Source organism: Pelodiscus sinensis, chromosome 18 (genome assembly GCF_052426305.1).
Source record: "Pelodiscus sinensis isolate ZL-2025 chromosome 18, ASM5242630v1, whole genome shotgun sequence".
In the NCBI taxonomy this organism is placed as follows: domain Eukaryota; kingdom Metazoa; phylum Chordata; order Testudines; family Trionychidae; genus Pelodiscus; species Pelodiscus sinensis.
Genome location: NC_143069.1, coordinates 2,933,563 through 2,961,047, shown reverse-complemented (window position 1 = coordinate 2,961,047; position 27,485 = coordinate 2,933,563). Strand labels below are relative to the sequence as shown.

The 27,485-nt window shown below is 72.6% G+C and overlaps 2 protein-coding genes across 12 annotated transcripts in view; one reads left to right on the top strand and one right to left on the bottom strand.

Annotated features, from left to right (window-relative positions):
- The first annotated feature begins 215 nt into the window (after positions 1-215).
- DPF1 (double PHD fingers 1) lies at positions 216-11,463 on the top strand. 3 transcript variants are annotated; one of them, XM_089769902.1, is made up of 12 exons: positions 216-507; positions 4,529-4,689; positions 5,468-5,575; positions 5,985-6,112; positions 6,238-6,327; positions 6,464-6,542; positions 9,059-9,190; positions 9,695-9,745; positions 10,329-10,391; positions 10,527-10,639; positions 10,753-10,834; positions 10,959-11,463. In XM_089769902.1, the coding sequence occupies exons 1-12, from the start codon at positions 476-478 to the stop codon at positions 11,027-11,029; spliced, it is 1,110 nt and encodes a 369-aa protein (XP_089626028.1). In that variant the 5' UTR covers positions 216-475; the 3' UTR covers positions 11,030-11,463. The 3 variants fall into 3 exon arrangements, with proteins under 3 accessions (XP_089626028.1, XP_089626027.1, XP_089626026.1); XM_089769901.1 differs by having other exon boundaries at positions 229-507; positions 5,468-5,560; positions 10,272-10,391; XM_089769900.1 differs by having other exon boundaries at positions 231-507; positions 10,272-10,391.
- Positions 11,464-12,980: 1,517 nt separating this feature from the next.
- SIPA1L3 (signal induced proliferation associated 1 like 3) overlaps positions 12,981-27,485 on the bottom strand; it is a 109,691-nt gene continuing 95,186 nt past the window's right edge. For all 9 annotated transcript variants that reach the window (XM_075915486.2, XM_075915484.2, XM_075915493.2 and 6 more), the window contains 9 exons: positions 25,946-26,064; positions 25,060-25,391; positions 23,669-23,866; positions 19,786-19,948; positions 19,246-19,447; positions 15,493-15,630; positions 13,653-13,752; positions 13,411-13,489; positions 12,981-13,268 (listed from right to left, as the gene is read on the bottom strand). In XM_075915486.2, the coding sequence (XP_075771601.2) occupies positions 13,119-13,268; positions 13,411-13,489; positions 13,653-13,752; positions 15,493-15,630; positions 19,246-19,447; positions 19,786-19,948; positions 23,669-23,866; positions 25,060-25,391; positions 25,946-26,064 (1,481 nt within the window). In that variant the 3' untranslated portion in view covers positions 12,981-13,118. The remainder of the gene's footprint in view (positions 13,269-13,410; positions 13,490-13,652; positions 13,753-15,492; positions 15,631-19,245; positions 19,448-19,785; positions 19,949-23,668; positions 23,867-25,059; positions 25,392-25,945; positions 26,065-27,485) is intronic.

Sequence of the window (27,485 nt, the reverse complement as noted above, 5' to 3'; positions counted from 1 at the left end):
ACTGTGTGTCTGGGCGCCCGGTCCCTGGTCTCTGGCTCAGTCTCAGGGTTGTGGGGACGGTTCCTGGGTGGGGGGGGGTGAATTTCTCCCCCTTCAGCTGCTGCCCCGCCCCTCGCGTGTGGGAAGCCGCAGAAGGGGGGGGGCAGAGGGGCCGCAGTTCAAGGTTTTCCCACAGAGCCCCCCCAAATGTGCCCTGCCCCCCCGCGCCCCAGGGCGGTCACGTGTGCCCCGCATCCCCGGCTTGGAGCCGCGCAGGAAGCTGCCCTCCCCCGCCCCTGGAGGGGGGGCGCCGCCCCTCCCCGCGCCCCGCCCGCCTTACCTGGGAAGGGGCGAGCGCGGGGCCGGACTACATTTCCCAGGATGCACCTGGAGTTTTGGGAGGGCCCCTGATTGGCTGCCCCTGCCCCACATCAGCCCCGGAGAATGAATGAAATTGTAGCGAGCTGCGCCGAGCCGGGGGGAGTCGGGCGCGCGGATGGCCACGGCGGTGCACAACCCGCTCAAGTCGTGAGTACCGGGCCGGGGGGGGCTTTTGTGCAGCGGCTGCGCCCCCCCCCGCGGGGGCCCCCCCTTCTCCCCGCCCCGCCGCGCGCTCGGCTCGCTGGGTCCGCCCGCCCGCCCGGGGCTCGCATTGTGCGCCCCCCGCTGCCCACGGGTGGAGCCCGCGGGGCCGGCGCGCGTGGGCCGCGGGGGGGCTCCCCCTTCCATTGTGCGGCTGGGCGGGGGCGGGGGTGTCAGCGCCGGAGCCCGGATTCAGCGCGGCTGGCGGGGGCGGGGCCGAGCCCCCGGCCCAGCTGCGGGGGGAGGGGAGGCGCGGGGGGGGGGGAGCTGGAGTCCTGGGGTGAGGGGAGGTGCGGGGAGTCCTGGGGTGAGGGGAGGGAGACTGGGGCCGGGGGAAGCCTGGACCAGAGTCAGCCCCACCCCCCAGGCAGCCCCACCCCTCCTCCCCCGGACACCCCTCCCCACGCAGCTCCTCCCGTGTGTGCAGCGCCAGCCCCCGGTCCATCTGTCCCGCCCTAGCCGCTTCCCGCACCCGGGGGCCGGTCTGCAGCCAGCGCGCCCGCCGCCAGGTGTCTGCCCTGCCCCCCCCCCCCGCCCCAGACGCGCCCCCTCCCCCCGGCTGGATGTGGCCGGGGCTCGGCTGGCTCGCATGGCTGAGTGGAAAGGAGAGGGCATGTGGGGGGCCCGAGAGCTGCAGTCCCCTCCCTCACCGCCCTCTGTCCCAGGCCAGGCGGGTGGTGCCTGTCTCGGGAAACTGAGGCACGGACTGGGGACGGGACCCGCGAAAAATATGTGGAGGGAGAGCCCAGGGTGCCCGACTGCCCATCCCATGTCCAGAGCTAGAACTCCGGTCAGCCAGGACTTCTGCCCTTTCCCCGTGGCTCTGGGAGGGGAGTGGGGGCTAGTGGTTAGAGCAGGGGGACTGGGCGCCAGGACTCCTGGGTTCTCTCCCTGGCTTTGGGAGAGGAGTGGGGGCCAGTGGTTAGAGCAGGGGGCGCCGGGATCCCAGCTCTGGGAGGGGAGTGAGGGCTAGTGGTTAGAGCAGGGGGACTGGGAGCCAGGACTCCTGGGTTCTCTCCCTGGCTTTGGGAGGGGAGTGGGGGCCAGTGGTTAGAGCAGGGGGCGCCGGGATCCCAGCTCTGGGAGGGGAGTGGGGGCTAGTGGTTAGAGCAGGGGGACTGGGAGCCAGGACTCCTGGGTTCTCTCCCTGGCTTTGGGAGGGGAGTGGGGGCCAGTGGTTAGAGCAGGGGGCGCCGGGATCCCAGCTCTGGGAGGGGAGTGGGGGCTAGTGGTTAGAGCAGGGGGACTGGGCGTCGGGGCTGCTGGCTTCTCTCCTCGGCTCTGGGAGGGGAGTGAAGTCTAGTGGCTAGAGCGCGGGCGGGGGCTTGGGAGCCGGGACTCCTGGATTGCCCCCCGGCGTAGCCCAGCCCCACGGGTAGGGGGTGGGGGGCCCTGGCCGAGGTCGCTCACCTGCCCCCTGGCAGGCTGAAGGCGGCTCGCTGCCCGCCGGCAGCCGAAGGGTTAACGCCTCGGCGAGGGAGCGAATTGCCGCGGCTCAGGTGCCTCATCAGGCAGGCAGCAGGGCCCTCATTAGCATCTCATTAGCATCTCATTAGCCCGGCGCGGCCCCGCCCGCTGCGAGCAGGGTCCCCGGGCCAAGGCAGCGGGATCGGGGCCCCGCTGCCCTGCCGCTGGGGGGAGGGGCCTGGGGGGGCGGGAGCGGAGGATGCCGGGTTCCCTCCCGGCTGGGGGGAGGGGCCTGGGGGGGGGGGGCACGCAAGATGCCGGGTTCCCTCCCGGCTGGGGGAGGGGCCTGGGGGGGGGGGCACGCAGGATGCCGGGTTCCCTCCCGGCTGGGGGGAGGGGCCTGGGGGGGCACGCAGGATGCCGGGTTCCCTCCCGGCTGGGGGGAGGGGCCTGGGGGGGCACGCAGGATGCCGGGGTCCCTCCCGGCTGGGGGGAGGGGCCGGGGGGGCACGCAGGATGCCGGGTTCCCTCCCGGCTGGGGGGAGGGGCCGGGGGGGGCACGCAAGATGCCGGGTTCCCTCCCGGCTGGGGGGAGGGGCCTGGGGGGGGGGGCACGCAAGATGCCGGGTTCCCTCCCGGCTGGGGGGGAGGGGCCTGGGGGGGCACGCAGGATGCCGGGTTCCCTCCCGGCTGGGGGGGAGGGGCCGGGGGGGGGCACGCAGGATGCCGGGTTCCCTCCCGGCTGGGGGGGAGGGGCCTGGGGGGGACACGCAGGATGCCGGGTTCCCTCCCGGCTGGGGGGGAGGGGCCTGGGGGGGCACGCAGGATGCCGGGTTCCCTCCCGGCTGGGGGGGAGGGGCCGGGGGGGACACGCAAGATGCCGGGTTCCCTCCCGGCTGGGGGGAGGGGCCTGGGGGGGCACGCAGGATGCCGGGTTCCCTCCCGGCTGGGGGGAGGGGCCTGGGGGGGGGGCAGGATGCCGGGTTCCCTCACGGCTGGGGGGGAGGGGCCTGGGGGGGACACGCAGGATGCCGGGTTCCCTCCCGGCTGGGGGAGGGGGGGGCCGGACCAGGCAGCTGTCAAACGCGAGGCCTGCTGGGAGATGTAGTCCCGCCCCCCCAGATGTGTCCCCCCTCGCGGCTCTCGGGACGGGATGTGTGTGGGGGGGTGCATCACCCAGCATGCACCACGGCACGGTGGTGCGGGTGTGGGGGGGTCTCAATGGGCTCCTCTCGCCCCTCCCCCCAACTGGGGCCTGGGCTAGCAGGGATGGGCGCAGCCCTGCGGGAGCCACTTCAGGGATAAGATAACCCCCCCCCCCCCCGGATTGCTCTCCAGACCCCTGGCCTGCCCCCCCACTGCCCTTCTGCCTGCCCCCAGTATCCCCCTGGATCTCCCAGCCTGCCCCCAGAGTGCCCTCTGCACCCCCAGCTTGTCCCACTGGATTCCCCTGGCTCCCCAGCCTGCCCCTCCCAGATACTCCCAATCCCCTAGTGGGGCCCCGGGGGGGCCCGGGGGAGGGGTGCGGGGGGGGGGGAGGGGTGCGGGGGGCCCAGGTGGGCAGGGCCTTGTTGGCACATGGGGAGCTGTTGGTGCATCCTGTGTTGCCCCCTTGACCTGTTGCCGGGCCATGGCTGGAGCCGTGGGGGGCGCAGTCAGATGCCCCCAGCGCCCCCAGCCCTCTGGGCTCCCCTGGAGCCTGCACGGCCCCGCCCTGCCCTGCCCACGTCCTGGCTCCCAGTAGTGGCTCCGTGGCCAGCGCTGGGCCTGGCGTGGGGGGCTCCTAGAGGCCGGCTGTGCAGTTCAGTGGGCTGCTGCCTGCTCCCCAGAGGCAGCTGCGTGGCCCCGGGCCCCGTGGCGCTTGGGGGGCTGGATGAAGCTGCTGCAAAGCCGGGTGCTGCCAGATGGCTGGCCCTGACCCACAGCAAGGGGGGCTTGGAGCCAGGAGCCCTGCCGGTGCCCCTCGCTCCCGCCCCCCAACCCCTACCCCCCCCGGCCCTGCCGGTGCCCCTCGCTCCCGCCCCCCAGCCCTTACCCCCCTGGCCCTGCCGGTGCCCCTCACTCCCGCCCCCCCCCCCTGCCCCCCCCCTGCCCCCCTGGCCCTGCCGGTGCCCCTCGCTCCCGCCCCCCAGCCCCCCGCCCCCCCCTGCCAGTGCCCCTCGCTCCTGCCCCCCAGCCCCTACCCCCCCCGGCCCTGCCGGTGCCCCTCGCTCCCGTCCCCCAGCCCCTACCCCCCCCGGCCCCCCCCCCCCCGGCCCTGCTGGTGCCCCTCGCTCCCGCCCCCCAGCCCCTGCCCCCCCGGCCCTGCCGGTGCCCCTTGCTCCCGCCCCCCAGCCCCTACCCCCCCCCGGCCATGCCGGTGCCCCTCGCTCCCAGCCCCTACTGCTCCCGGATGCCTGGGTCCCTGGGAGGTGGCTGAGGCGGGGGGGCGGAGTCTGTTCTCCTTAGGGACTTGGCCTTGGATAAGTGCAGAGGCCCAGGTGTGGGGGGGCAGATTTTGGGGGGAGGGGGTCCAGCATTGGGGGGGTCCCCCTGACCTCCCGCCCCCCCATCTCTCCAGCCTGGGGGAGGAGTTCTACCGCGAGGCCATTGAGCACTGTCGCAGCTACAATGCCCGGCTGTGCGCCGAGCGCAGCCTGCGCCTGCCCTTCCTCGACTCGCAGACCGGCGTGGCCCAGAACAACTGCTACATCTGGATGGAGAAGACCCACCGGGGGCCAGGTGAGCCGGGCCGGGGGACACGGGGCCTGCTGGTGCCCCTCACTCCTGCCCCCCGGCCCTGCCGGTGCCCCTCACTCCTGCCCCCCGGCCCTGCCGGTGCCCCTCACTCCTGCCCCGCAGCCCCCGGCCCTGCCGGTGCCCCTCACTCCCGCCCCGCAGCCCCCGGCCCTGCCAGTGCCCCTCACTCCCGCCCCGCAGCCCCCCGGCCCTGCCGGTGCCCCTCACTCCCGCCCCGCAGCCCCCGGCCCTGCCGGTGCCCCTCACTCCCGCCCCCCGGCCCTGCCGGTGCCCCTCACTCCCGCCCCCCAGCCCCCGGCCCTGCCGGTGCCCCTCACTCCCGCCCCCAGCCCCCGGCCCTGCCGGTGCCCCTCACTCCCGCCCCCCAGCCCCCGGCCCTGCCGGTGCCCCTCACTCCCACCCCCCAGCCCCCGGCCCTGCTGGTGCCCCTCACTCCTGCCCCCCGGCCCTGCCGGTGCCCCTCACTCCCGCCCCGCGGTCCCTGCCAGCCTGGCTCTGCCCCCTGGCCCTGGCCCTGCCTGGGCCCCTCACTCTGGACCGGCACCCCCTGCCAGCCCAGCTCTGCCCCCCAACTCTGCTGGGCCCCTCACTCCTGCCCTGCAGCCCCTGCCAGCCTGGCCCTGCCCAGGCCCCACACTCCAGACCACAGCCCCTGCCAGCCTTGCCTTGTCCCCCCAGCCCTGCTGGTGCCCCTCACTCTTGTAGCGGAGCCTTGGCGGGTGATGCGGGGGTGTCTTGGGCTCATTTGATGCCCCCCCAGGCCTGGCCCCAGGGCAAATCTACACGTACCCTGCCCGGTGCTGGCGCAAGCGACGGCGACTGAACATCCTGGAGGATCCTCGGCTGAGGCCTTGTGAGTTCAAGATCGGTAAGGAGGGGGGGGAGGGGTGAGGTCAGGGCTGGGGGGGATGGGTACGAGTGGGGGGGCAGTGGGTTGGGAATGGGGGGGGGAGATTCACACTGGTGCTGTCAGTGCCTCCCTGTTGTGGCCCCCGGAGCAGGGGTTCTTGGGGGGCAGGAGAGGCTGGGGATTGGGGGGGCTCCAGGGGCCCCCATTCTGTTCTCAGCTCCTTGGCTTCCATGGTAACACTGGGGGAGCTCTGAGCCCCGACAGCTTGGGGGTGGGGGGCTCCCCCTAATTGCAGCCCCATGTGCTCGGGCGCCTTGGCTGGCGTTGTCAGGGGGCTCCTGTGGGGTTATTGGGGTCTCCTGAGGTGTCAGGGCGCCCAGGGGTGGGATTTGGGGGGTACGGGGGCTCTGACGTAGTGCACCCCCAGACTGCGAGGCCCCCCTGAAGAAAGAGGGGGGGCTGCCGGAGGGGCCGGTGCTGGAGGCCCTGCTCTGCGCTGAGACTGGGGACAAGAAGACGGAGCTGAAGGAGGAGGAGCTGGTGCTGGACTGTCAGGTGAGGGCCCTTCCCCCCACCCTCTCCCTGGACTCCCCCCAAGCGCCTTCGGGCACCCCCTTGCCCCCACCCCCTGCAGTGGGGCTCCCCCGATCGTGCCCAGCTCTGACCCCCGTCTGTGGCAGAAGCAGCAGCTGGGCGAGTTCCCCCACGACCTGGAGGCCGAGGACCCGGAGGACGACATCCCACGGCGCAAGAACAAGGCCAAGGGCAAGGTGGGTCCGGGGGCGAGCGGGGGGGTGGGAGCAAGGCCAGTGGCGGAGGGCAGGCAGCTCAGCCAGCCCCCTGGGAAGCCCCTGCCCTGGGGGTGGTGGGGCAGGAGCCGCAACTCACCCCATTCCTGCCCCCCAGGCCTATGGGATCGGGGGCATGCGCAAGAGGCAGGACGCCACCTCGCTGGAGGATCGGGACAAGCCCTATGTTTGCGACAGTGAGTGTGGGGAAGGGACCCAGGCGTCCTGCAGGGCCCTCTCCACTAGGGGGCTCCCAGCCGGGGGGGGGAGGGGGGCAGGAAGGGACCCAGGTGTCCTGCAGGGCCCTCTCCACTAGGGGGCTCCCAGCCGGGGGGGGTGAGGGGGGAGAAGGGACCCAGGTGTCCTGCAGGGCCCTCTCCACTGGGGGCTCCCAGCCGGGGGGGGGTGAGGGGGGGAGAAGGGACCCAGGCGTCCTGCAGGGCCCTCTCCACTGGGGGCTCCCAGCCGGGGGGGGTGAGGGGGGCGGGAAGGGACCCAGGTGTCCTGCAGGGCCCTCTCCACTAGGGGGCTCCCAGCCGGGGGGGGTGAGGGGGGAGAAGGGACCCAGGTGTCCTGCAGGGCCCTCTCCACTAGGGGGCTCCCAGCCGGGGGGGGTGAGGGGGGAGAAGGGACCCAGGTGTCCTGCAGGGCCCTCTCCACTAGGGGGCTCCCAGCCGGGGGGGGTGAGGGGGGAGAAGGGACCCAGGTGTCCTGCAGGGCCCTCTCCACTGGGGGCTCCCAGCCTGGGGGGGTGAGGGGGGGAGAAGGGACCCAGGTGTCCTGCAGGGCCCTCTCCACTAGGGGGCTCCCAGCCTGGGGGGGTGAGGGGGGAGAAGGGATCCAGGCGTCCTGCAGGGCCCTCTCCACTGGGGGGCTCCCAGCCTGGGGGGGGGAGAAGGGACCCAGGTGTCCTGCAGGGCCCTCTCCACTAGGGGGCTCCCAGCCTGGGGGGGTGAGGGGGGAGAAGGGACCCAGGCGTCCTGCAGGGTCCTCTCCACTGGGGGCTCCCAGCCTGGGGGGGTGAGGGGGGAGAAGGGACCCAGGTGTCCTGCAGGGCCCTCTCCACTGGGGGCTCCCAGCCTGGGGGGGTGAGGGGGGGAGAAGGGACCCAGGCGTCCTGCAGGGCCCTCTCCACTGGGGGCTCCCAGCCTGGGGGGGTGAGGGGGGGGAGAAGGGATCCAGACGTCCTGCAGGGCCCTCTCCACTAGGGGGCTCCCAGCCTGGGGGGGTGAGGGGGGCGGGAAGGGACCCAGGCGTCCTGCAGGGCCCTCTCCACTGGGGGCTCCCAGCCTGGGGGGGGGGGGTGAGGGGGGGAGAAGGGACCCAGGCGTCCTGCAGGGCCCTCTCCACTGGGGGCTCCCAGCCTGGGGGGGTGAGGGGGGAGAAGGGACCCAGGTGTCCTGCAGGGCCCTCTCCACTGGGGGCTCCCAGCCTGGGGGGGTGAGGGGGGAGAAGGGACCCAGGTGTCCTGCAGGGCCCTCTCCACTGGGGGGCTCCCAGCCTGGGGGGGTGAGGGGGGGAGAAGGGACCCAGGCGTCCTGCAGGGCCCTCTCCACTGGGGGGCTCCCAGCCTGGGGGGGTGAGGGGGGGAGAAGGGACCCAGGTGTCCTGCAGGGCCCTCTCCACTGGGGGCTCCCAGCCTGGGGGGGTGAGGGGGGAGAAGGGACCCAGGTGTCCTGCAGGGCCCTCTCCACTAGGGGGCTCCCAGCCGGGGGGGGGTGAGGGGGGGAGAAGGGACCCAGGCGTCCTGCAGGGCCCTCTCCACTAGGGGGCTCCCAGCCTGGGGGGGTGAGGGGGGAGAAGGGACCCAGGCGTCCTGCAGGGCCCTCTCCACTGGGGGGCTCCCAGCCTGGGGGGGTGAGGGGGGAGAAGGGACCCAGGTGTCCTGCAGGGCCCTCTCCACTGGGGGCTCCCAGCCTGGGGGGGTGAGGGGGGGAGAAGGGACCCAGGCGTCCTGCAGGGCCCTCTCCACTGGGGGCTCCCAGCCTGGGGGGGTGAGGGGGGGAGAAGGGACCCAGGCGTCCTGCAGGGCCCTCTCCACTGGGGGGCTCCCAGCCTGGGGGGGTGAGGGGGGCGGGAAGGGACCCAGGCGTCCTGCAGGGCCCTCTCCACTGGGGGGCTCCCAGCCTGGGGGGGTGAGGGGGGCGGGAAGGGACCCAGGCGTCCTGCAGGGCCCTCTCCACTGGGGGCTCCCAGCCTGGGGGGGTGAGGGGGGAGAAGGGACCCAGGTGTCCTGCAGGGCCCTCTCCACTGGGGGGCTCCCAGCCTGGGGGGGTGAGGGGGGGAGAAGGGACCCAGGCGTCCTGCAGGGCCCTCTCCACTGGGGGGCTCCCAGCCTGGGGGGGTGAGGGGGGGAGAAGGGACCCAGGCGTCCTGCAGGGCCCTCTCCACTAGGGGGCTCCCAGCCTGGGGGGGTGAGGGGGGAGAAGGGACCCAGGCGTCCTGCAGGGCCCTCTCCACTGGGGGCTCCCAGCCTGGGGGGGTGAGGGGGGAGAAGGGACCCAGGTGTCCTGCAGGGCCCTCTCCACTGGGGGCTCCCAGCCTGGGGGGGTGAGGGGGGAGAAGGGACCCAGGCGTCCTGCAGGGCCCTCTCCACTGGGGGCTCCCAGCCTGGGGGGGTGAGGGGGGGCGGGAAGGGACCCAGGCGTCCTGCAGGGCCCTCTCCACTGGGGGGCTCCCAGCCTGGGGGGCTCTGACCCTGCCTCCCCCCTAGTCTGCGGGAAGCGCTACAAGAACCGCCCCGGCCTGAGCTACCACTACACCCACACCCACCTGGCGGAGGAGGAGGGCGAGGAGAACGCCGAGCGCCACACGCTGCCCTTCCACCGCAAGAACAACCACAAGCGTGAGCCGCGGGGCTGCCTGGCTTGTGACTGTGCAGTGGGGGGGCGCTTTGGGGGTGACCCCTTGGGAGGGAGGGTCAGTGCTGGGGTGGGAACCAGCCCCCAGGGGGCCCTGTTGCTCTGGGGTGTGCCAGAGAGCCCTGGGGGGTCATGGGACAGGGCCCCCCAGACCCCATGCTCTTCTCAGGGGCAGGGTAGGGGGCTCCCCCCATCGCTGGCTGGTTGTGGGGGGAGAGGCTGTCGTGCCCCGGGGGGGGGGGGAAGAGAGGCTGTCGTGCCCCGGGGGGGGGGGGGGGAAGAGAGGCTGTCGTGCCCCGGGGGGGGGGGAAGAGAGGCTGTCGTGCCCCGGGGGGGGGGGGAAGAGAGGCTGTCGTGCCCCGGGGGGGGGGGGAAGAGAGGCTGTCGTGCCCCGGGGGCGGGGGGGGGGGGGAAGAGAGGCTGTCGTGCCCCGGGGGCTGGGCGGGGGGGGAATTAATCTCATTCTTTCTGGCTTTTGCTCCGGGCAGAGTTCTACAAAGAGCTGAACTGGGTCCCCGAGAACCAGCGCAAGCACACAGGTAACCCCCAGCCTCTGGGGAGGGGCGGGGTCCCGGCAGCCCATCGCCTGGGTCTCAGGCCTGCCAATCCCGTCAGGACAGTGTCTGGGGCAGCAGGGGCCCCCCCCGAGCCCTGGCCTCCCTCCGTGCCACGGCCCCCCCGGGCCTGCCCTACCTGCCAGGACAGGGCCCCCCGGCCCCCCAGCGGAGCCCCCCAGTGTCTGACCAAGCCATGTCCCGTCCCCTCCCCCTCCAGCCAGGGTTTCTTGTTTCCCACTTGCCGGGAGAGGCCTGGGCCCCTTTGTTCCGAGAACTCGGGCCCGTCTGCGGCAGCACCCGGGTCTGCCCAGAGCCGTCCTGGGTCCTGGCCCTTCAGCCAGGGGGGGGCGCGGGGGGAAGGCCCAAGGAGCCAGGTCTGCCCTGCACCCCTCACGTGGTCCCTGCGGGGGGCACTGTGCGGAGGAAGCTCGCAGCGGCGGGAGGCTGCTGGGGGGGGGGGAGTTGCCTGCTGCCTGCCCTGTCTCAGCCTCTCCTTGCTGTTTTGCAGCTAAGAAAGCTCCGGACGGCTCGGTCATCCCCAACGGTTACTGTGATTTCTGTCTAGGCGGCGCCAAGAAAACCGGCTGCCCCGAAGACCTCATCTCCTGCGCCGACTGCGGCCGCTCCGGTAACGCCCCCCCCTCGGGCCGGCGCCCCTCGGCGGGGGCTGGGTCTCAGCCTGGCGGGGAGCAGGTGCCACAGGGGTGACGGGGGGGGGGGGCCTGGCTTACTCTACCCCCTGACTCTGCCTTGCCCCCGGCAGGCCACCCCTCGTGTCTGCAGTTCACGGTGAACATGACGGCGGCCGTGCGCACCTACCGCTGGCAGTGCATCGAGTGCAAGTCCTGCAGCCTCTGCGGCACCTCGGAGAACGACGTGAGCCCCCCCCCCCCCCCCCGCCGGGCGGGTCCCGTTCCTGCCCCATGGCCCCTGCGCCGCAGGCCTGGTGTCACTGCCCCCCCGACTCACCCTCCCCCCTTTCCTGGCAGGACCAGCTGCTGTTCTGTGACGACTGTGACCGGGGCTACCACATGTACTGCCTGAGCCCCCCCATGGCCGAGCCCCCCGAAGGTGAGACCCCCCCACTGCCCCATGAGCCTGCACCAAACCTGGCTGGGGCGGGACCCTGGCTGGAGGCTGAGGGGGGGAGAGGGGGCCAGGTGGGGGGCGTCTGACACTCTCCCCTCCCCCACAGGGAGCTGGAGCTGTCACCTGTGCCTGCGGCAGCTGAAGGAGAAGGCCTCGGCCTACATCACGCTCACCTAGAGCCGCCGGTTTCACCCCCAGCGCCTCTCCCGGCTCGCTGGGGGGGTACGACCCAGAGCCCCCTGCAGCCTGCTCCCCCTGGACTCCGTGAGGGTGGGCACCTGGCTCCTGTGCACCCCCCAGCCAAAACCCTCCTCAAAGCCATAACCCTGGGGGGCTCGGTGCTGGGCCTGTGTGCTCTGGGGGGTTGTCCCCCCCCCCCCGTGCTCCTGGCCCAGGCTGGGCGGGGGTATGGAAGGGCAGTTTGCATGATGTGAAAATAGACGTTTTCTCCTCCCCTACCTGGGCTGCGGGGGGGTAGAGTGGGGGGGAGGCAAAGCACAAGCCCCCCCAGGTCCAGCACAAGCCCATACTGCTGGGGGAGGGGGGGATCAGTGTTCGCTGCTGCCCTCAGGCCCTGGCAGCCCAGGGGGCCAGCAGGCACCGCTGGGGTGGGGGGCATGGCCCCTGTGAGCTCTTGTACGGGGGGGGGTATTTATTTCAGTGCAAGAGCAGCCCGGGGGGGGCGGGGGCAGGGGCCTCTTACAGACGCTGTTTGATGTGGGTGTTTATTTTCTGGTCCTGGTTCGAGAGGCAGGGCAGTGTAAAAAGCCCCCCCCCGGGCTGGGGCGGGCCGGCTGCCCCTGCCCCGTGTGTTCATGGTGTTGTTCTGTTGCTGCAATGTGCTTGCATTGTTCTGTGCATTAAAACATGGCCAGCGCCCAGCCTCCTCCTTTCTCCCCACGTGGGGGCCACGTCCCCCCCAAGCATGGCCCAGCTGGAGCCCCTCCTCCGGGGGGGTGGTACGTGGCAGGATGGCACCAGGGGAGAGGCTACCCAGACCCCCCCCATACAGCCCCAACTGGGAGAAGGGGGCCTAGGGGCTAGAGCTGAGCACGGGGAGGGCAGAGGATCCAGCCCTGGGTTACCCCTCCCCCATCAGGTTCGTGCCTGGGGGCCAGAGTGGGCAAGGTCCCCCCACAGATCCAGCATGCACTGCTGCCCCACCTCTGCTTCTGGGCCACAGGGGGGCAGGCAGGGGAGCGGTGACCCAGGCCCCCCGGGGCTGCTGCCGCTCAGCCCTACAACCAGGGCCAGACCCCACCCCCAGAGGCCACAGCGACCTGAGGCCCAGCACACCCACCCCAGCCAGCCCCTGGCACCTCCTGGCACATGGCCCAGGCAGCAACTCTGCCACTGGAAGGAGGGTTTGGCGGGGGCAGGGGCGAGTCTAGGACCCGGCCCTTGGCTTGCGTGTAGCTACCCAGCAGGCCGGGCCGGGGCGCGGGGCAGTCAGGACTCTGGCCCAAGGTGAGGGTGCCAGGGACCAGCGGCAGTTGGTTAGCGCTGGGCACAGCCAGGAAGGAGGCTACAAAAGCCAAGGGGGCGGGGGGAGGCAGACCCACCAGGAGCAGACAAAGCCAGGGCCCAGAGCTGACGAGGGGGCCCTGGGCCCCCCTGCCATACGCCCCACGGGGCAGGGTGCTCCCGGCCGGGGAGGGACCAAGGGGCCAGGCCAGGGAGCGGGCGCAGGAACCTCACAGACAGGCCCGTGTATACAAATAGAGTGTTTTATAAAGAACATTTACATTGCATCAGGGCCCACCGGCCGGCCCGGCTCAGCCCTGCATCCTCTGGAAAATAATTTAGCTGCGGGAAGGGCCCTCAGCCGGGGGTTTATTGTAAATCGTCTCGGGGAGATTACGTCTCAATTAGTATTTTACACCAGAAAACCCACCACACGTCCTGAAAAACCCTGGCCAGAAAGGGCAGCGCCCGAGCCCCTCCCGGCTCCGTATTGCAAGTGTCCGTGGCCTGGGCTGTGGCCCGCTGCCGCATGCTAGAGGCGAGGGGTGACCCAGGGAAGCGTCCTAGCCTGTCCCAGATCTGCCCTCCTGCTGGTCCGATCCCTCGGGGAGTCGCCGCTCGGCCGCAGTGCCCCCAGCACCACCCGCCTGGCCACTCAGAGGTGCCCACCCTCTGGGCAGCGCTACGCGGAGGGACAAGCCTCGCGGGTCGGCGCTGGTTCGGGCTCGGATGGGCAGGCTCCTGCCAGCACTTTCCTGTGCAGCCGACAGGGCGCTGGAGAGCACGGCACCCGAGGGGCAGCTCACGGCTGCTCCTTATCCGCGGCGCCGGAGAAGAGCTCGGCAAACTTGCGGAGCTGCTCGTTGGCCGTCTGCGACTCCTCCTGCAGCCGCTGGTTGTTCTGCCGCAGGCTGGCCACCTCGGCCTGCAGGACCACCTTGTCCTGCTTCTCCTGCGTGCGAGAGAGAGAGAGAGAGAGAGAGAGAGAGAGCGCGCTGGTGTCTGGAGGGGTCCCGCCGCTGCCAGCCCCACTCCCGCCCCGCAGCGGGCACCCGGCCCCAAGGCAGGGAGCCGGCCCAGCGCGAGCCCCTTACTTTCTGCAGGTCGCTGTGTAGCTGCTTCAGCATGGCCTCCAGCTGACACACCTTCCCAGGCAGGTCCATGGGCTCCTCGCTAGGCAGGGGAGACGAGGGTCAAGCGGCAGCATAGCCCTGCTGCGAGCGCGTGGCCCCGGCTAGGCTGGGGAAGGACGAGTGCCCAGGGGGATTCCGCCGGGGGCCCTGCTGCCAAGGCCCCTTGGCCGTCCCGCCGGCACCCCGCCCCTGCAGCCCCTTACCTCATGGTGGGCGTGGTGCGGGGCGTGGTGCGGGGCGTGGGCTGCCGATCCAGGCTGGCTGCCGGGTCGTTGAGGGAGAAGAGGGAGGCAGCTCTCTGCACTGCAAGGCAAAGGAACGCCAGGCCTGGCTCAGCCCTGCCTAGAGGCCCCCGCCCCGGCCCATCCGAGTCCTGCCCTGGCTCCTGGCGCCAGGCCCGGCCCAGCCCTCACAGCCCCACTCCTCCGGCTGCTCTCGGCAGGCAGAGCCGGCCAGGCTGCGCGGCTGCACCCCACGCAGGGCTGTGCCCACCACGGCACATGCCCGAGCCCCCCCCGCCTCCCACGCTGCTGGCACCAGCTGGCGCCTCTCTCAGGCTCCTCGGTCTCTCCTGGCCCTGGGGTGGCCAAGCGCCCAGGGCCTGCCCCCTCCCAGCCCCAGAGCGCGCCTGCTTGGCCCAGTGCTCTCAGCTCGGGACAAAGGCGGGGGCTGCCACGCGGCCGGGGTAGGCAGCTGCACGGGGAGCCGGCCCCACCCTGGCGGATCAGTGGAGGAAGGTGCCCGGCGCCGGGGGCTGGCGAGAGCCCGGAGCAGAGGTGGGGACCTTGGGCAGGCTGGCAAGAGCAGCCCACGCTGGAGCGGGGAGGGGCAGCAAAGGGGAAAGGCTGCGTGAGCCGAGGGGGCCCTGCTCTCCCCCCTCGTCACCCCAGCACCCAGGGAAGTGACTCACCCAGTCCCCACAACTAGCATTCGGGGCGCCTTGGCTCTCAGCTCGGTGCTCTAACCACTAGCCCTGCCCACCGTGGTCACAGGGCCTCGGTGCTGTGCCGGGGAAGAGCTGCGCTGTGGCCGTGGCACGGGGAGCGCCCATATCTCACGGGCTCCAGCGTGTCCCCCAGGGCGGGGCACCAGCGTGACGCACAGGCAGCTGGCACAGCAGGTCCTGACATGTTTGCTTCCCAGGCTGCTGCTCCAGCACACCGGGCTGTCCGGGAGGGGGCGGAGCGATCCCAGGGGTCCTGGAGGGGGGTGGGGGGAAGGCCGCCAGGCTGGGGGTGGATTCGCGGGGTTGGCTGGGAGGGGGTGGAACGATCCCAGGGGCGCCGGGGGGGGAGGCCGCCAGGCTGGGGGTGGATTTGCGGGGTTGGCTGGGAGGGGGTGGAACGATCCCAGGGGCGCCGGGGGGGGGGGGGGGGGGGGGGGAGGCCGCCAGGCTGGGGGTGGATTCAGGGGGTTGGCTGGGAGGGGGTGGAACGATCCCAGGGGCGCCGGGGGGGAGGCCGCCAGGCTGGGGGGGTTAGCAGGGCGCAGCCCCTGCATGCGCTGCCCGGCAGGGCCGTGGCTGGGGAAGACGTCTCTGGGGTCCCTGCACGCAGCAGGGGCTGGGCGAGGTGCCTGCACGTGCCCAGGTAGCCGGGGACTACATGTCGCTTGCCCCCCCGTGAAGACACAGGCCGGGGGAGCGAGGCTGCGGCGCTGGCAGAGGGCCGGCCCGGTGGCGTTACTGACGGCTGGCACAGCACACGGAGCCGTTCCCGTGGCCGTGGGACGGGCTGAGCTGAGTGGGCAAGCGGAGGGGTTCTGGCCCCCTCGCTAGCAGGCTGTGGGCTGCGGGCCGGCTGTCCGGGGGGGAAAGGAACCAGGGAATCCGAGCAATCAACAGGGCCCCCCCCAGAGGGCAGACCCCAGCCCAGCCACTCCTGGCACGTCCCCTCCCTGCTTGCCACATGCCCCTTGGCCGCCTCCTCCCACCGGGGACTCAGGCCCCCCCCTCCCGAGGCCCCCGCGCCGCGCAGCGCTGGCACAGGGAAGCCGTGCCTCAGTTTCCCCTGGGTACGGCGTGGCTTGCGGGGGCGTTCCTACCTTCATACGCCTTGGCGGCGCTGACCAGGCTGGACCACTCCAGGCCAGTGGCCGTGTCGGGCAGGGGCATGAGCCCTGGGTCGAGGCGCCTGCAGCCCTTGTCCTGCGCGTCGCTCAGAGACAGCTCCGAGGCAGAGGCTGTGGGGAGAGCAGAGGGCTCAGAGGAGGCCAGGAGCGCGGGAAGCAGGCGCCCATCTCCCCCGCAGCAAAGCCCCGGCCTCCCGTCAGTCCCCGGCCCACCTGCTGGAGGCCTGGCACGCGGCCGCCCTGGCTCGCCGCACCGAGGCTGGGGCCAGGCGGAGATGCCCGTGGGCACTGGAGCCCAGGGAGGCCCCACCACCCGCCTGCTCACGGGCCCGACTGCGCAGCGCAGGGAGGGCCAGCGAGCAGGGACATGCCCAGGCGGAGGCGGGGCCCAAGGAGACGCACCCCGTGCGGGGGGGGCAGGCCTGGCCCAGAGGGGAGCCGCTCCTGCCCGCCGGGAGAACCAGCTCGACGGCTCACAAGCACAGGCAGAGCACGACGGCTCCTGCCAGGCAGGACCACGGCCGCCCCGCGATGTGACAGGGGAGTGACAGGCAGGGAGAGAGGGCAGGTGGGGAGAGAAAGGGGCAGAGCAGGGCAAGCAGGGAGGCGCGGGGAGGAGGGGAGGGCAGGCGGGCAGACAGGGAGAGAAGGGCAGCGTGGGGAGAGGGGCAGACGGGCAGGCGGGGAGAGAAGGGCAGCGTGGGGAGAGAGGGGCAGACGGGCAGGCGGGGAGAGAAGGGCAGGGCGGGCAGGCGGGGAGAGAGGGGCAGGGCGGGGCAAGCAGGGAGAGAAGGGCAGGGCGGGGAGAGGGGAAGGGCAGGGCAGGGCGGGGCAGGCAGGGAGAGAGGGGCAGGGCGGGGGGGCAGGCGGGGAGAGAAGGGCAGGGCGGGGCAGGCAGGGAGAGAGGGGCAGGGCGGGGCAGGCAGGGAGAGAGGGGCAGGGCGGGGAGAGAAGGGCAGGGCGGGGCAGGCGGGGAGAGAGGGGCAGGGCGGGGCAGGCGGGGAGAGAGGGGCAGGGCGGGGAGAGAAGGGCAGGACGGGGAGAGAGGGGAAGGGCAGGGCGGGGCAGGCAGGGAGAGAGGGGCAGCGTGGGGCGGGGAAGGCAGAGAGGCGCGGCGCAGCGTAGGGCGGGCAGACGGGCAGGCAGAGAAAGCGGGGCATGGCAGGCAGGGAGGTGCGGGACGCGGCAGGTAGAGAGAGCCGGGGCCGGAGGTTGGTCCCGGCAGAAGCCACCAAGGTCGGAGACCTCCTGGACTACGACAGGGGATTGAGTGGATCCCCGAGCACTCGCTCAGCGCATGGGGCTCTCCACCCCCCGAACCCCGCTGCGCCTACCCCAGGAGGAGAAGGCGGCCTTGCCACCGCCCGCCCTCGACTTCCTGCAGCGGTCCGTGCGAGAGGGTACCCCCCGCCCCTCCCTTCCTGCAAACCCTCCGTCCCTTTTTATCGGGCCCTGGACTCCCAGCCCCCCCGGCCTTCCCATCCCTGGACTCCCAGCCCCCCCGGACTCCCAGCCGGCTGCAAAAGCTGCAGCCGGTCTGTTTTCAAACCGCGCCCAGGGAACATCTGCACACGCTTGTGCTCCACACTCAGCATTTCCCCACCCTCGTGTCCCGCCCCGATACCAAGGGGTGGGACCACCTAAGACCCGATAAGGGTGGGGAACCCCGATGGGCCAGCGTGTATTCCACCTTAATCCCGCGGCCCGTCGGGGACATCAGTTGGCGACTCCTGCACGGAGCCGTGAGCACGGGCGCGTACCTGGCGCGGTTCACCCCTATCCCGGACACCTGCCCCTTCTGCGGTGTGAGGGAAAACCTGGCGCACGTCTACCTTGAATGCGCCAGGGTGCAGCCCCTATTCCGGCTCCTCCAGAACTTACTGAGGTTCTGGCTGCACTTCTCCCCTCACTTCTTTATCTATGCAGGCCCCACAACGTCGCGGGACCTCCTCGTCACCCTCCTCCTGGCCTTAGCTAAAACGGCCACCTATGACACCAGGGAGAGGGTGTTGGGCCAGGGGGTTCCCTGCGACTGGGGGGCCGACTTCCGTTCCTCCCTAGTGTCACGTATCGAGGCAGAGTTCCTCTGGGCGGCGTCCGCTGGGTCCCCAGACAGCCTCGGGGGGCAGTGGGCGCTGGCCGGGGTTCTCTGCTCGGTGTCCCGTCCGGTTCCCTTGTTTTGACCCTGTGACCCGCACCCCCGACCGTGTTTTTCATTATTCGACCCAAGTATTCAGTTGAGCCCGCAAGGCTGGGGGAGGGGCTTTGCCCGCCCACCTCCTGGGTTTTCAAATAGTGAGAGAGTAGGGCGGGGCGGGGCGGGGCAGGCAGGGAGAGAGGGGTGGGGCGGGGCAGGCAGGGAGAGGGGCAGGGTGGGCGGACAGGCAGGCAGAGAGAGGGGGCAGGGTGAGGCAGGCAGGCACAGCGCGGGGCGGGCAGGCAGAGAGAGAAGGGCGGGGCAGGGCAGGCAGGGAGAGGGGCAGGGTGGGGCAGGCGCAGTGCGGGGCGGGCGGAGGGGCAGGCAGAGAGAGAGGGGCGGGCGGACTGGCCAGCAGGGAGGCGCAGCGCAGCACGGGGCGGGCGGACGGGCAGGCAGAGAGAGAGGGGCGGGATGGGGCAGGCAGGGAGGTGCAGCGCGCGGCGGGCGGACGGGCAGGCAGAGAGAGAGGGGCGGGGCAGGCAGGGAGGCGCGGGGCGGGCGGATGGGCAGGCAGAGAGAGAGGGGCGGGATGGGGCAGGCAGGGAGGCGCGGGGCGGGCGGATGGGCAGGCAGAGAGAGAGGGGCGGGAGGGGGCAGGCAGGGAGGCGCGGGGCGGGCGGATGGGCAGGCAGAGAGAGAGGGGCGGGATGGGGCAGGCAGGGAGGCGCAGCAGGCGGACGGGCAGGCAGAGAGAGGGGCGGGAGGGGGCAGGCAGGGAGGCGCAGCACAGGGCGGGCAGGCAGAGAGAGAGGGGCGGGAGGGGGCAGGCAGGGAGGCGCAGCAGGCGGACGGGCAGGCAGAGAGAGAGGGGCGGGATGGGGCAGGCAGGGAGGCGCAGCGGGCGGACGGGCAGGCAGAGAGAGAGGGGCGGGATGGGGCAGGCAGGGAGGCGCAGCGCGGGGCGGGCGGACGGGCAGGCAGAGAGAGGGGCGGGATGGGGCAGGCAGGGAGGCGCAGCGCGCGGTGGGCGGACGGGCAGGCAGAGAGAGAGGGGCGGGATGGGGCAGGCAGGGAGGCGCAGCGCGCGGTGGGCGGACGGGCAGGCAGAGAGAGAGGGGCGGGATGGGGCAGGCAGGGAGGCGCAGCGGGTGGGCGGGCAGGCAGAGAGAGAGGGGCGGGATGGGGCAGGCAGGGAGGCGCAGCAGGCGGACGGGCAGGCAGAGAGAGAGGGGCGGGATGGGGCAGGCAGGGAGGCGCAGCGCGGGGCGGGCGGACGGGCAGGCAGAGAGAGGGGCGGGATGGGGCAGGCAGGGAGGCGCAGCGGGCGGACGGGCAGGCAGAGAGAGGGGCGGGAGGGGGCAGGCAGGGAGGCGCAGCGCGGGGCGGGCGGACGGGCAGGCAGAGAGAGAGGGGCGGGATGGGGCAGGCAGGGAGGCGCAGCGCGGGGCGGGCGGACGGGCAGGCAGAGAGAGAGGGGCGGGATGGGGCAGGCAGGGAGGCGCAGCGCGGGGCGGGCAGACAGGCCGGCAGCCGCAAGTCACATGGCCGGCGACAGAGCAGAGAAGCCAGCGCCCCCCAGCACTCACCCTTCTCCCCAGAGAAGGCGGCGCCGGGCGACAGGGGGTGCTGGCGCCGGGCGGGCAGCGTGCTGGACGGGTAGGCGCTGCTGAAGAGCACGTCGCTGGCCAGGGAGGGCTCGAAACAGGCGGCGCTGGCGTAGCTGGCGTCTCTCCGCCCGCTGCACAGGCTCTCGTCCGATAGCGTCCGCTGGAGAGTCTTCTGCGGAGACTGGCACAAAGCCACGGGTGGCTCTTACCAGGGCTTGCTGGGGGAGCCTTACCGTAGCCCCAAGAAGCCTCCTCGGAGACCAGGGCCAGAATGGAGCCACGGGAGAGACCGTCCCTGCCCCAAGAGCACAGAGTCTGAACAGACTGTGGGGGAGGGGAAACTGAGGCACAGAGGGGTGAGAGCGGCCCAAGATCCCACACTAGAGAAGCGGCAGAGCTGGGACGGAGCCCAAGTCCTGGCCGGGGCAGTGCCCTGTGACCGGAGCCCTCAGCAGCAGCTGGGCGCTGTCAGACCCATGGGCAGGGAGCAGGGTCCCCCGCCCACCAGCTGGCACCCACCAAGCCCCTCTCCGGCTCCGGACCCAGGCTGTCCATAATGATGAGCTTCTTCAGGTCGTCCTCAATGGTGGACTTGTAGTTCCTGCGTGGGGAGCGCAGGTCCCGGAGCGAGGCCCGCAGCCTGGGCTGCCCAAAGACATTCTTGGTGCTTGTGTCGATCTGCCTGGAGCAGGGGAGGGGACACGGCTAGAGACACGTCGGGCCGGGCGCCGCCCAGACACACAGGGACCGAGATCAGGGCCCGTCGGGCCGGGCACCGCCCAGACACACAGTGACCAAGATCAGGGCCCGTCGGGCTGGGCGCCGCCCAGACACACAGGGACCGAGATCAGGGCCCGTCGGGCCGGGTGCCGCCCAGACACACAGTGACCGAGATCAGGGCCCGTCGGGCCGGGCGCTGCCCAGACACACAGTGACCGAGATCAGGGCCCGTCGGGCCGGGTGCCGCCCAGACACACAGTGACCGAGATCAGGGCCCGTCGGGCCGGGCGCCGCCCAGACACACAGCGACCGAGATCAGGGCCCGTCGGGCTGGGCGCCGCCCAGACACACAGTGACCGAGATCAGGGCCCGTCGGGCCGGGCGCCGCCCAGACACACAGTGACCGAGATCAGGGCCCCGTCGGGCCGGGCGCCGCCCAGACACACAGTGACCGAGATCAGGGCCCGTCGGGCCGGGCGCCGCCCAGACACACAGTGACCGAGATCAGGGCCCCGTCGGGCCGGGCGCCGCCCAGACACACAGTGACCGAGATCAGGGCCCGTCGGGCTGGGCGCCGCCCAGACACACAGTGACCGAGATCAGGGCCCGTCGGGCCGGGCGCCGCCCAGACACACAGCGACCGAGACCGAGATCAGGGCCCGTCGGGCCGGGCGCCGCCCAGACACACAGCGACCGAGATCAGGGCCCGTCGGGCCGGGCGCCGCCCAGACACACAGTGACCGAGATCAGGGCCCGTCGGGCCGGGCGCCGCCCAGACACACAGTGACCGAGATCAGGGCCCTGTGGGGCCGGGCGCCGCCCAGACACACAGTGACCGAGATCAGGGCCCGTCGGGCCGGGCGCCGCCCAGACACACAGTGACCGAGATCAGGGCCCGTCGGGCCGGGCGCTGCCCAGACACACAGTGACCGAGATCAGGGCCCGTCGGGCCGGGCGCCGCCCAGACACACAGTGACTGAGATCGGGGCCCGTCGGGCCGGGCGCCCAGACACACAGTGACCGAGATCAGGGCCCGTTGGGCCGGGCGCCGCCCAGACACACAGTGACCGAGATCAGGGCCCGTCGGGCCGGGCGCCGCCCAGACACACAGTGACCGAGATCAGGGCCCGTCGGGCCGGGCGCCCAGACACACAGTGACCGAGATCAGGGCCCGTCGGGCCGGGCGCCGCCCAGACACACAGTGACCGAGATCAGGGCCCGTCGGGCCGGGCGCCGCCCAGACACACAGTGACCGAGATCAGGGCCCGTCGGGCCGGGCGCCGCCCAGACACACAGTGACTGAGATCGGGGCCCGTCGGGCCGGGCGCCCAGACACACAGTGACCGAGATCAGGGCCCGTTGGGCCGGGCGCCGCCCAGACACACAGCGACCGAGATCAGGGCCCCGTCGGGCCGGGCGCCGCCCAGACACACAGTGACCGAGATCAGGGCCCGTCGGGCTGGGCGCCGCCCAGACACACAGTGACCGAGATCAGGGCCCGTCGGGCCGGGCGCCGCCCAGACACACAGTGACCGAGATCAGGGCCCGTCGGGCCGGGCGCCGCCCAGACACACAGTGACCGAGATCAGGGCCCGTCGGGCCGGGCGCCGCCCAGACACACAGTGACCGAGATCAGGGCCCCGTCGGGCCGGGCGCCGCCCAGACACACAGTGACCGAGATCAGGGCCCGTCGGGCCGGGCGCCGCCCAGACACACAGTGACCGAGATCAGGGCCCGTCGGGCCGGGCGCCGCCCAGACACACAGTGACCGAGATCAGGGCCCGTCGGGCCGGGCGCCGCCCAGACACACAGTGACCGAGATCAGGGCCCCGTCGGGCCGGGCGCCGCCCAGACACACAGTGACCGAGATCAGGGCCCGTCGGGCCGGGCGCCGCCCAGACACACAGTGACCGAGATCAGGGCCCCGTCGGGCCGGGTGCCGCCCAGACACACAGTGACCGAGATCAGGGCCCCGTCGGGCCGGGTGCTGCCCAGACACACAGTGACCGAGATCAGGGCCCCGTCGGGCCGGGTGCTGCCCAGACACACAGTGACCGAGATCAGGGCCCCGTCGGGCCGGGCGCCGCCCAGACACACAGTGACCGAGATCAGGGCCCTGTGGGGCCGGGCGCCGCCCAGACACACAGTGACCGAGATCAGGGCCCGTCGGGCCGGGCGCCGCCCAGACACACAGCGACCGAGATCAGGGCCCGTCGGGCTGGGCGCTGCCCAGACACACAGTGACCGAGATCAGGGCCCGTCGGGCCGGGCGCCTCCCAGACACACAGTGACCGAGATCAGGGCCCGTCGGGCCGGACGCCTCCCAGACACACAGTGACCGAGATCAGGGCCCGTCGGGCCGGGCGCCGCCCAGACACACAGTGACCGAGATCAGGGGCCCGTCGGGCCAGGCGCCCAGACACACAGTGACCGAGATCAGGGCCCGTCGGGCCAGGCGCCGCCCAGACACACAGTGACCGAGATCAGGGCCCGTCGGGCCGGGCTCCGCCCAGACACACAGTGACCGAGATCAGGGCCCGTCGGGCCGGGCGCCGCCCAGACACACAGTGACCGAGATCAGGGCCCCGTCGGGCCGGGCGCTGCCCAGACACACAGTGACCGAGATCAGGGCCCGTCGGGCCGGGCGCCGCCCAGACACACAGTGACCGAGATCAGGGCCCGTCGGGCCGGGCGCCGCCCAGACACACAGTGACCGAGATCAGGGCCCGTCGGGCCGGGCGCTGCCCAGACACACAGTGACCGAGATCGGGGCCCGTCGGGCCGGGCGCCGCCCAGACACACAGTGACCGAGATCAGGGCCCCGTCGGGCCGGGCGCCGCCCAGACACACAGTGACCGAGATCAGGGCCCGTCGGGCCGGGCGCCGCCCAGACACACAGTGACCGAGATCAGGGCCCGTCGGGCCGGGCGCCGCCCAGACACACAGTGACCGAGATCAGGGCCCGTCGGGCCGGGCGCCGCCCAGACACACAGTGACCGAGATCAGGGCCCCGTCGGGCCGGGCGCCGCCCAGACACACAGTGACCGAGATCAGGGCCCGTCGGGCCGGGCGCCGCCCAGACACACAGTGACCGAGATCAGGGCCCGTCGGGCCGGGCGCCGCCCAGACACACAGCGACCGAGATCGGGGTCCCGTCAGGCCGGGCGCCACCCAGACACACAGTGACCGAGATCAGCTGTGCTGGCTGTCTGGGGCAGGAGGGACCTCAGGCAGCTGCAAGGCCTGGGCCGGGGTTCGGGAACCAGCTGCCAGCAGGGCCTGCGCCCCAGCATGCAGGAGTCGGGGGGGAGGTGGCCTGGGGCGCTCAGCCCCTGCTGCGGGGGGAGCTGGCACCGGCCAGGCCTGCTGTAGGAGCGTGGGCACAGCTACCCAGGCCAAGGTGCCAGGGCTGCTCTCCGACCCCACGGGCCGCATCCCAGAGTGGGGGGAGAAGAGAGCCCTTGCTCCAGCCCCTCCCACGCTGCACTCCTGCCCCGCGCGCTATCAACGGCTGGGGGGCCGCAGCAGGGCCCGAGGGCCGCTCAGCCCTAGGTGCCAAGCAAGAGCCGCCCGGCTGGGGGCTGGCGCACGGGGCGCTCCGCGTGAGAGCTGCTGATGGCCTAGGGCTCGGGTACCACGGACGTCCCACCCCGCCCCCGGCAGGGGCACGCAGGGCGCTTACTTCTTCGGGTCCGGGAAGGCCCCGGGCCTCGGGGGGGGCTCTTCGACTCGCTTCCACCCGGCCAGGGGCTTGCTCCTGCTGCTCTGCTTGGAGAAGAAGGACTTGGGGACGGAGGCGGACAGCTGGAAGGAGCTGGATTGGGACAGGAGAGGGGGCCTGTAACCCTGAGCAGGGCGGCCGTGGCGCAGACCCAAGTTACTGCAACGGAAAACACAGGAGAGCAGGTCAGGCCACGCCAGGCCCAAGGCCCTCGTCAGCCCCGCCAGGACCCACCGCCGGCCCGGCCTGACCGGGGAGCCTCTCGCCCCCGTGCCAACAGAGCCACTGCAGTGCTCCCTCAAAGGCCCTACGTCCACGTGCAAGGGGCCTTCCTGATGGGCACCACACGGGGGGACGTGCGACACGGACACGGTGACTTCCGTACTGGTGCACAGACACTTCGCTCTGCACAGGGCGCTCTGAGCGGGGATGGGGCCGAAGGGCTTGGTGTGGGGAAGGGGACTCGGGGGGAGGGGCTGAGGAGTTTGGGGGGCAGGAGGGGGCCTCAGGCTGGGCCGAGGGGTTTGGAGTGGGGGAGGCATTTACATTCTGCAGGGGAAAATGCTTTGTGTGAATGCCCCTCCCAAGACACGGCTCTGCCAGGCCAGGCCCGGCCCCCCGACAGTCAGGCTCCAGGGGTGCAAATCGGTGGGCCCTGCTGGCTTCAGTGGGACCCCTCCCAGGACCAGCCCCTCCGTGCTGGGCTACCCCCCCAGCCCCGCGGCCCGGCTGAGCCCTCCCCGCAGCATCCCCAGCCCCGCCTCTCTGGCCCCTCCGTGCTGGGCTACCCCCACCAGCCCCGCGGCCCGGCTGAGCCCTCCCCGCAGCATCCCCAGCCCCGCCTCTCTGGCCCCTCCGTGCTGGGCTACCCCCCCAGCCCCGCGGCCCGGCTGAGCCCTCCCCGCAGCATCCCCAGCCCTGCCTCTCTGGCCCCTCCGTGCTGGGCTACCCCCCCAGCCCCGCGGCCCGGCTGAGCCCTCCCCGCAGCATCCCCAGCCCCGCCTCTCTGGCCCCTCCGTGCTGGGCTACCCCCCCAACTCCGCGGCCCGGCCGAGCCCTCCCCGCAGCATCCCCAGCCCTGCCTCTCTGGCCCCTCCGTGCTGGGCTACCCCCCCAACTCCGCGGCCCGGCCGAGCCCTCCCCGCAGCATCCCCAGCCCTGCCTCTCTGGCCTATCTCCCACCAGGCCCCAGGCCCGGCCCAGCCCTGCCTGTCGGGGCTCCCAGCTGTGCCGCGGGCGGAGGGGGGCAGGTGTGCGCTCCGGCCGGCACAGCAGGCCACTGGGAGGCTGCCGGCTCGTCCCTTGGCCAGCCGAGAGCACACAGACGCGGGGCGCCCTGTCCCCCCCGCTACCTTGGCTGCTTGAAGAGCTGGCCGCCGTGCTCGGGGGTGGCGGCTGCGCAGCGCTTGGGCCGGTAGCCCCGGCTCTGGCTGCCCGTGCTGACGGCGGGCGAAGGCTCCGTGCGCGCGGCCCCGGGCCGGCCGGCGTGGTGAGCGGAGCCCGCGGGGCTGGAGGCGCAGAGCCTGGTGTCGATGCCGCTGTCGCTGGAGCCGCCCTTGCAGGCGGGGTCGGGGTCGCCCTCGGCCGGGTCGGGCGTGTCCAGCCAGCGCTCCTCGCCAGGGCTGCTGGATGCGTTGCTGGACAGCGTGTTGCTGCTGGAGTGGCTGGAGTACTGCGCCTCCCCCTGCAGAGAGCCCGCCGTCACCGTCACCGTCACCGCCGGGCCCCCCGGGGAGCTCTGCCGGCCACCTCCAGACGGGGCCCTCGCCTCAGTGGCACCAGAAACTCCAGCAGGGCTGGGGCTGGGTGGCAGAGACTGGGCGCTCCTGGGGGGGCACCGAGGAGTGTTCCACAGCGTGCCCAGACTGGGCGGCTGGGAAGGGCACGCTGTGCCAGGACAGGTGGGGCTACAGCCCAGGCTGGGAATCCCAGGGCTGCCGGGGAGACGGGCCAGCGGGGGCCTGCACTGGGCTCTGGCTGACCGAGGGGTCTAGCTGGTCCCTGCCCTCCGGTGGCTCCGGCTGTCTGGCCCTTCCCAAAGCTCCCAGCTGCGGGCACCGGACAGTCTGGGCCCCCAACCCCACTCCCGCAGCCGGCGGAGCCTCCCCCCACGGCCAGTCACACGAAGCGGCTACTTGCAGGGGAGAGGCCGGGCCAGCGCTGGAGGCAGCCGCGGGCCGGGGGGCGGGCACAGAGGGGCAGCGAGTGGCCGGGGGTGGGCGGGCAGAAGCCTCTCACCTTGGAATGCCGGTTGGGAGAATCCTTTCCCGCCAGCTCCTGGCGGCTGGGCCGCTTGCTCCCGCTGCTGCCCGGCACGGCGGGGAGCCTGGTCTGCACCGGCACGTGCCACAGGGGCTCTGCAACAGAGCACGGCGGCCCCGTCAGCAGCGGCAGGCCCAGGGACACGGCACGGCAGCGCAGCGCTCAGGGAGCTGGTCGCTAGCCAGAGCCGTGGGGGTGGGCACCGCTCCTGTCCTGCCCAGCCCAGCACCCAGGAATGTGGCCCAGCTCCCCAGCCGAGGGATTCCCCGCCAGGCCCCACCTCTCCCTGGCTCCGAGGCCCAGGGCCACGGCAGAGCCCTGTGGGCAGAGAGGGATTTTGCTTTGCTCCCAGCCTTGCCGGAGACCTCCCCACTCCTCTCCCGTTCCGCTACAGACCCGCTGAGAGCGGCCGCCCCCCGCTGTCTGTTCCCAGGGCTCGTCTCCCGCCGAGGGCGGCTGTGGCCCCCGCCCTGCAACTCCAGGAACTCGCGAGCACGGACCCGCTCACGGGCTCACGGCCGGGTGGGGGAGCAGTGGCAGAGCCAGAGGGGGACCATTTTCCTAGGTGCCCAGGGGACTTAGCCACCTACAGGCCATTTCCAAAGCAGGCACAGAGGAGCCCAACTCTCCTAGGCACCTGCAGAGACTGAGGGACAGACACGCAGGGCTGGGGGGCAGCCTGAGACACCAACTCCTTCCGGCCCCCAAACCGGCCGCGCCCAGGGCCCGATGCCCAGCCGGCCGGGGGCCGAGGGATGGAAACAGGTTTCAGTGGCGACTGTTCTGAACAGGGCAAGAGAGCCCGGCAGAGCCAGTCCCGGGCGCTGTAAGAGCAGGAGTCGGGGGGGGGGGGGGAGAGAGAATCAATGCCCCCAAACCAGGGCGAGGGCCAGTGCCCCCCGTTTCCCCATCAGGGACTGGCCCAGACCCTTGCCAGGGCGACAGTCACAGCAGTCTGCTCCGCTCCCCTCCCCCCATGAGCCCTTGGAGCCGGCGGGACGAGATGGGCAGAGCCCTGCACACGGACGGCGCCCCCGAGAGACCGCGCCTGCTACGGCCTGTGCCGGGCCGCCGCCCCCCTCGGAAAAGAGCAGTGCTGGGAACGGCGCTTCTCCCGCTGGGAGGCTGCCACGCCGCGCCCACGGAGCGGGACCAGCCTGGCTGGCTTCCCAAGGCAGCGGTCGCCGGCCCCGGGGTCCCCACCGGGAGCAGCCCAGGCAGGGCCTGCTGGAAAGAGGCTCTAGAAATAGTCTCCCCTGGCTGGCGACAGCCGGGAACGCGCTAACCACAGTCTGCGGGGGGCTGGGCGGGAGCAGCAGGAAACGCTGGCGGAGAGCCAGCGCCGGCGTTCCAGCTCCTTTCTGTTCGTTCACTTCTCCAGCTCTCAAGCCCGGCCAGCCGAGCGCGGAGGAGACGGAAAGGCAGGGTGAGCCCAGACCCACAGCCTGGGAGCTGGGAGACCCACGTTCCGGCCCTACTTCTGCCACGTGACGTTGGGCAAGTACGTGCCTCAGTT

Bases quoted from the DNA above. Each gene is read 5' to 3' on its own strand.
- DPF1 (XM_089769900.1), top strand. From the start codon at position 476: ATGGCCACGGCGGTGCACAACCCGCTCAAGTC. The intron at 4,690-5,467 runs GTGAGCCGGGCC...ATGCCCCCCCAG, and splicing joins GAAGACCCACCGGGGGCCAG to GCCTGGCCCCAGGGCAAATC. The intron at 5,576-5,984 runs GTAAGGAGGGGG...GTGCACCCCCAG, and splicing joins GCCTTGTGAGTTCAAGATCG to ACTGCGAGGCCCCCCTGAAG.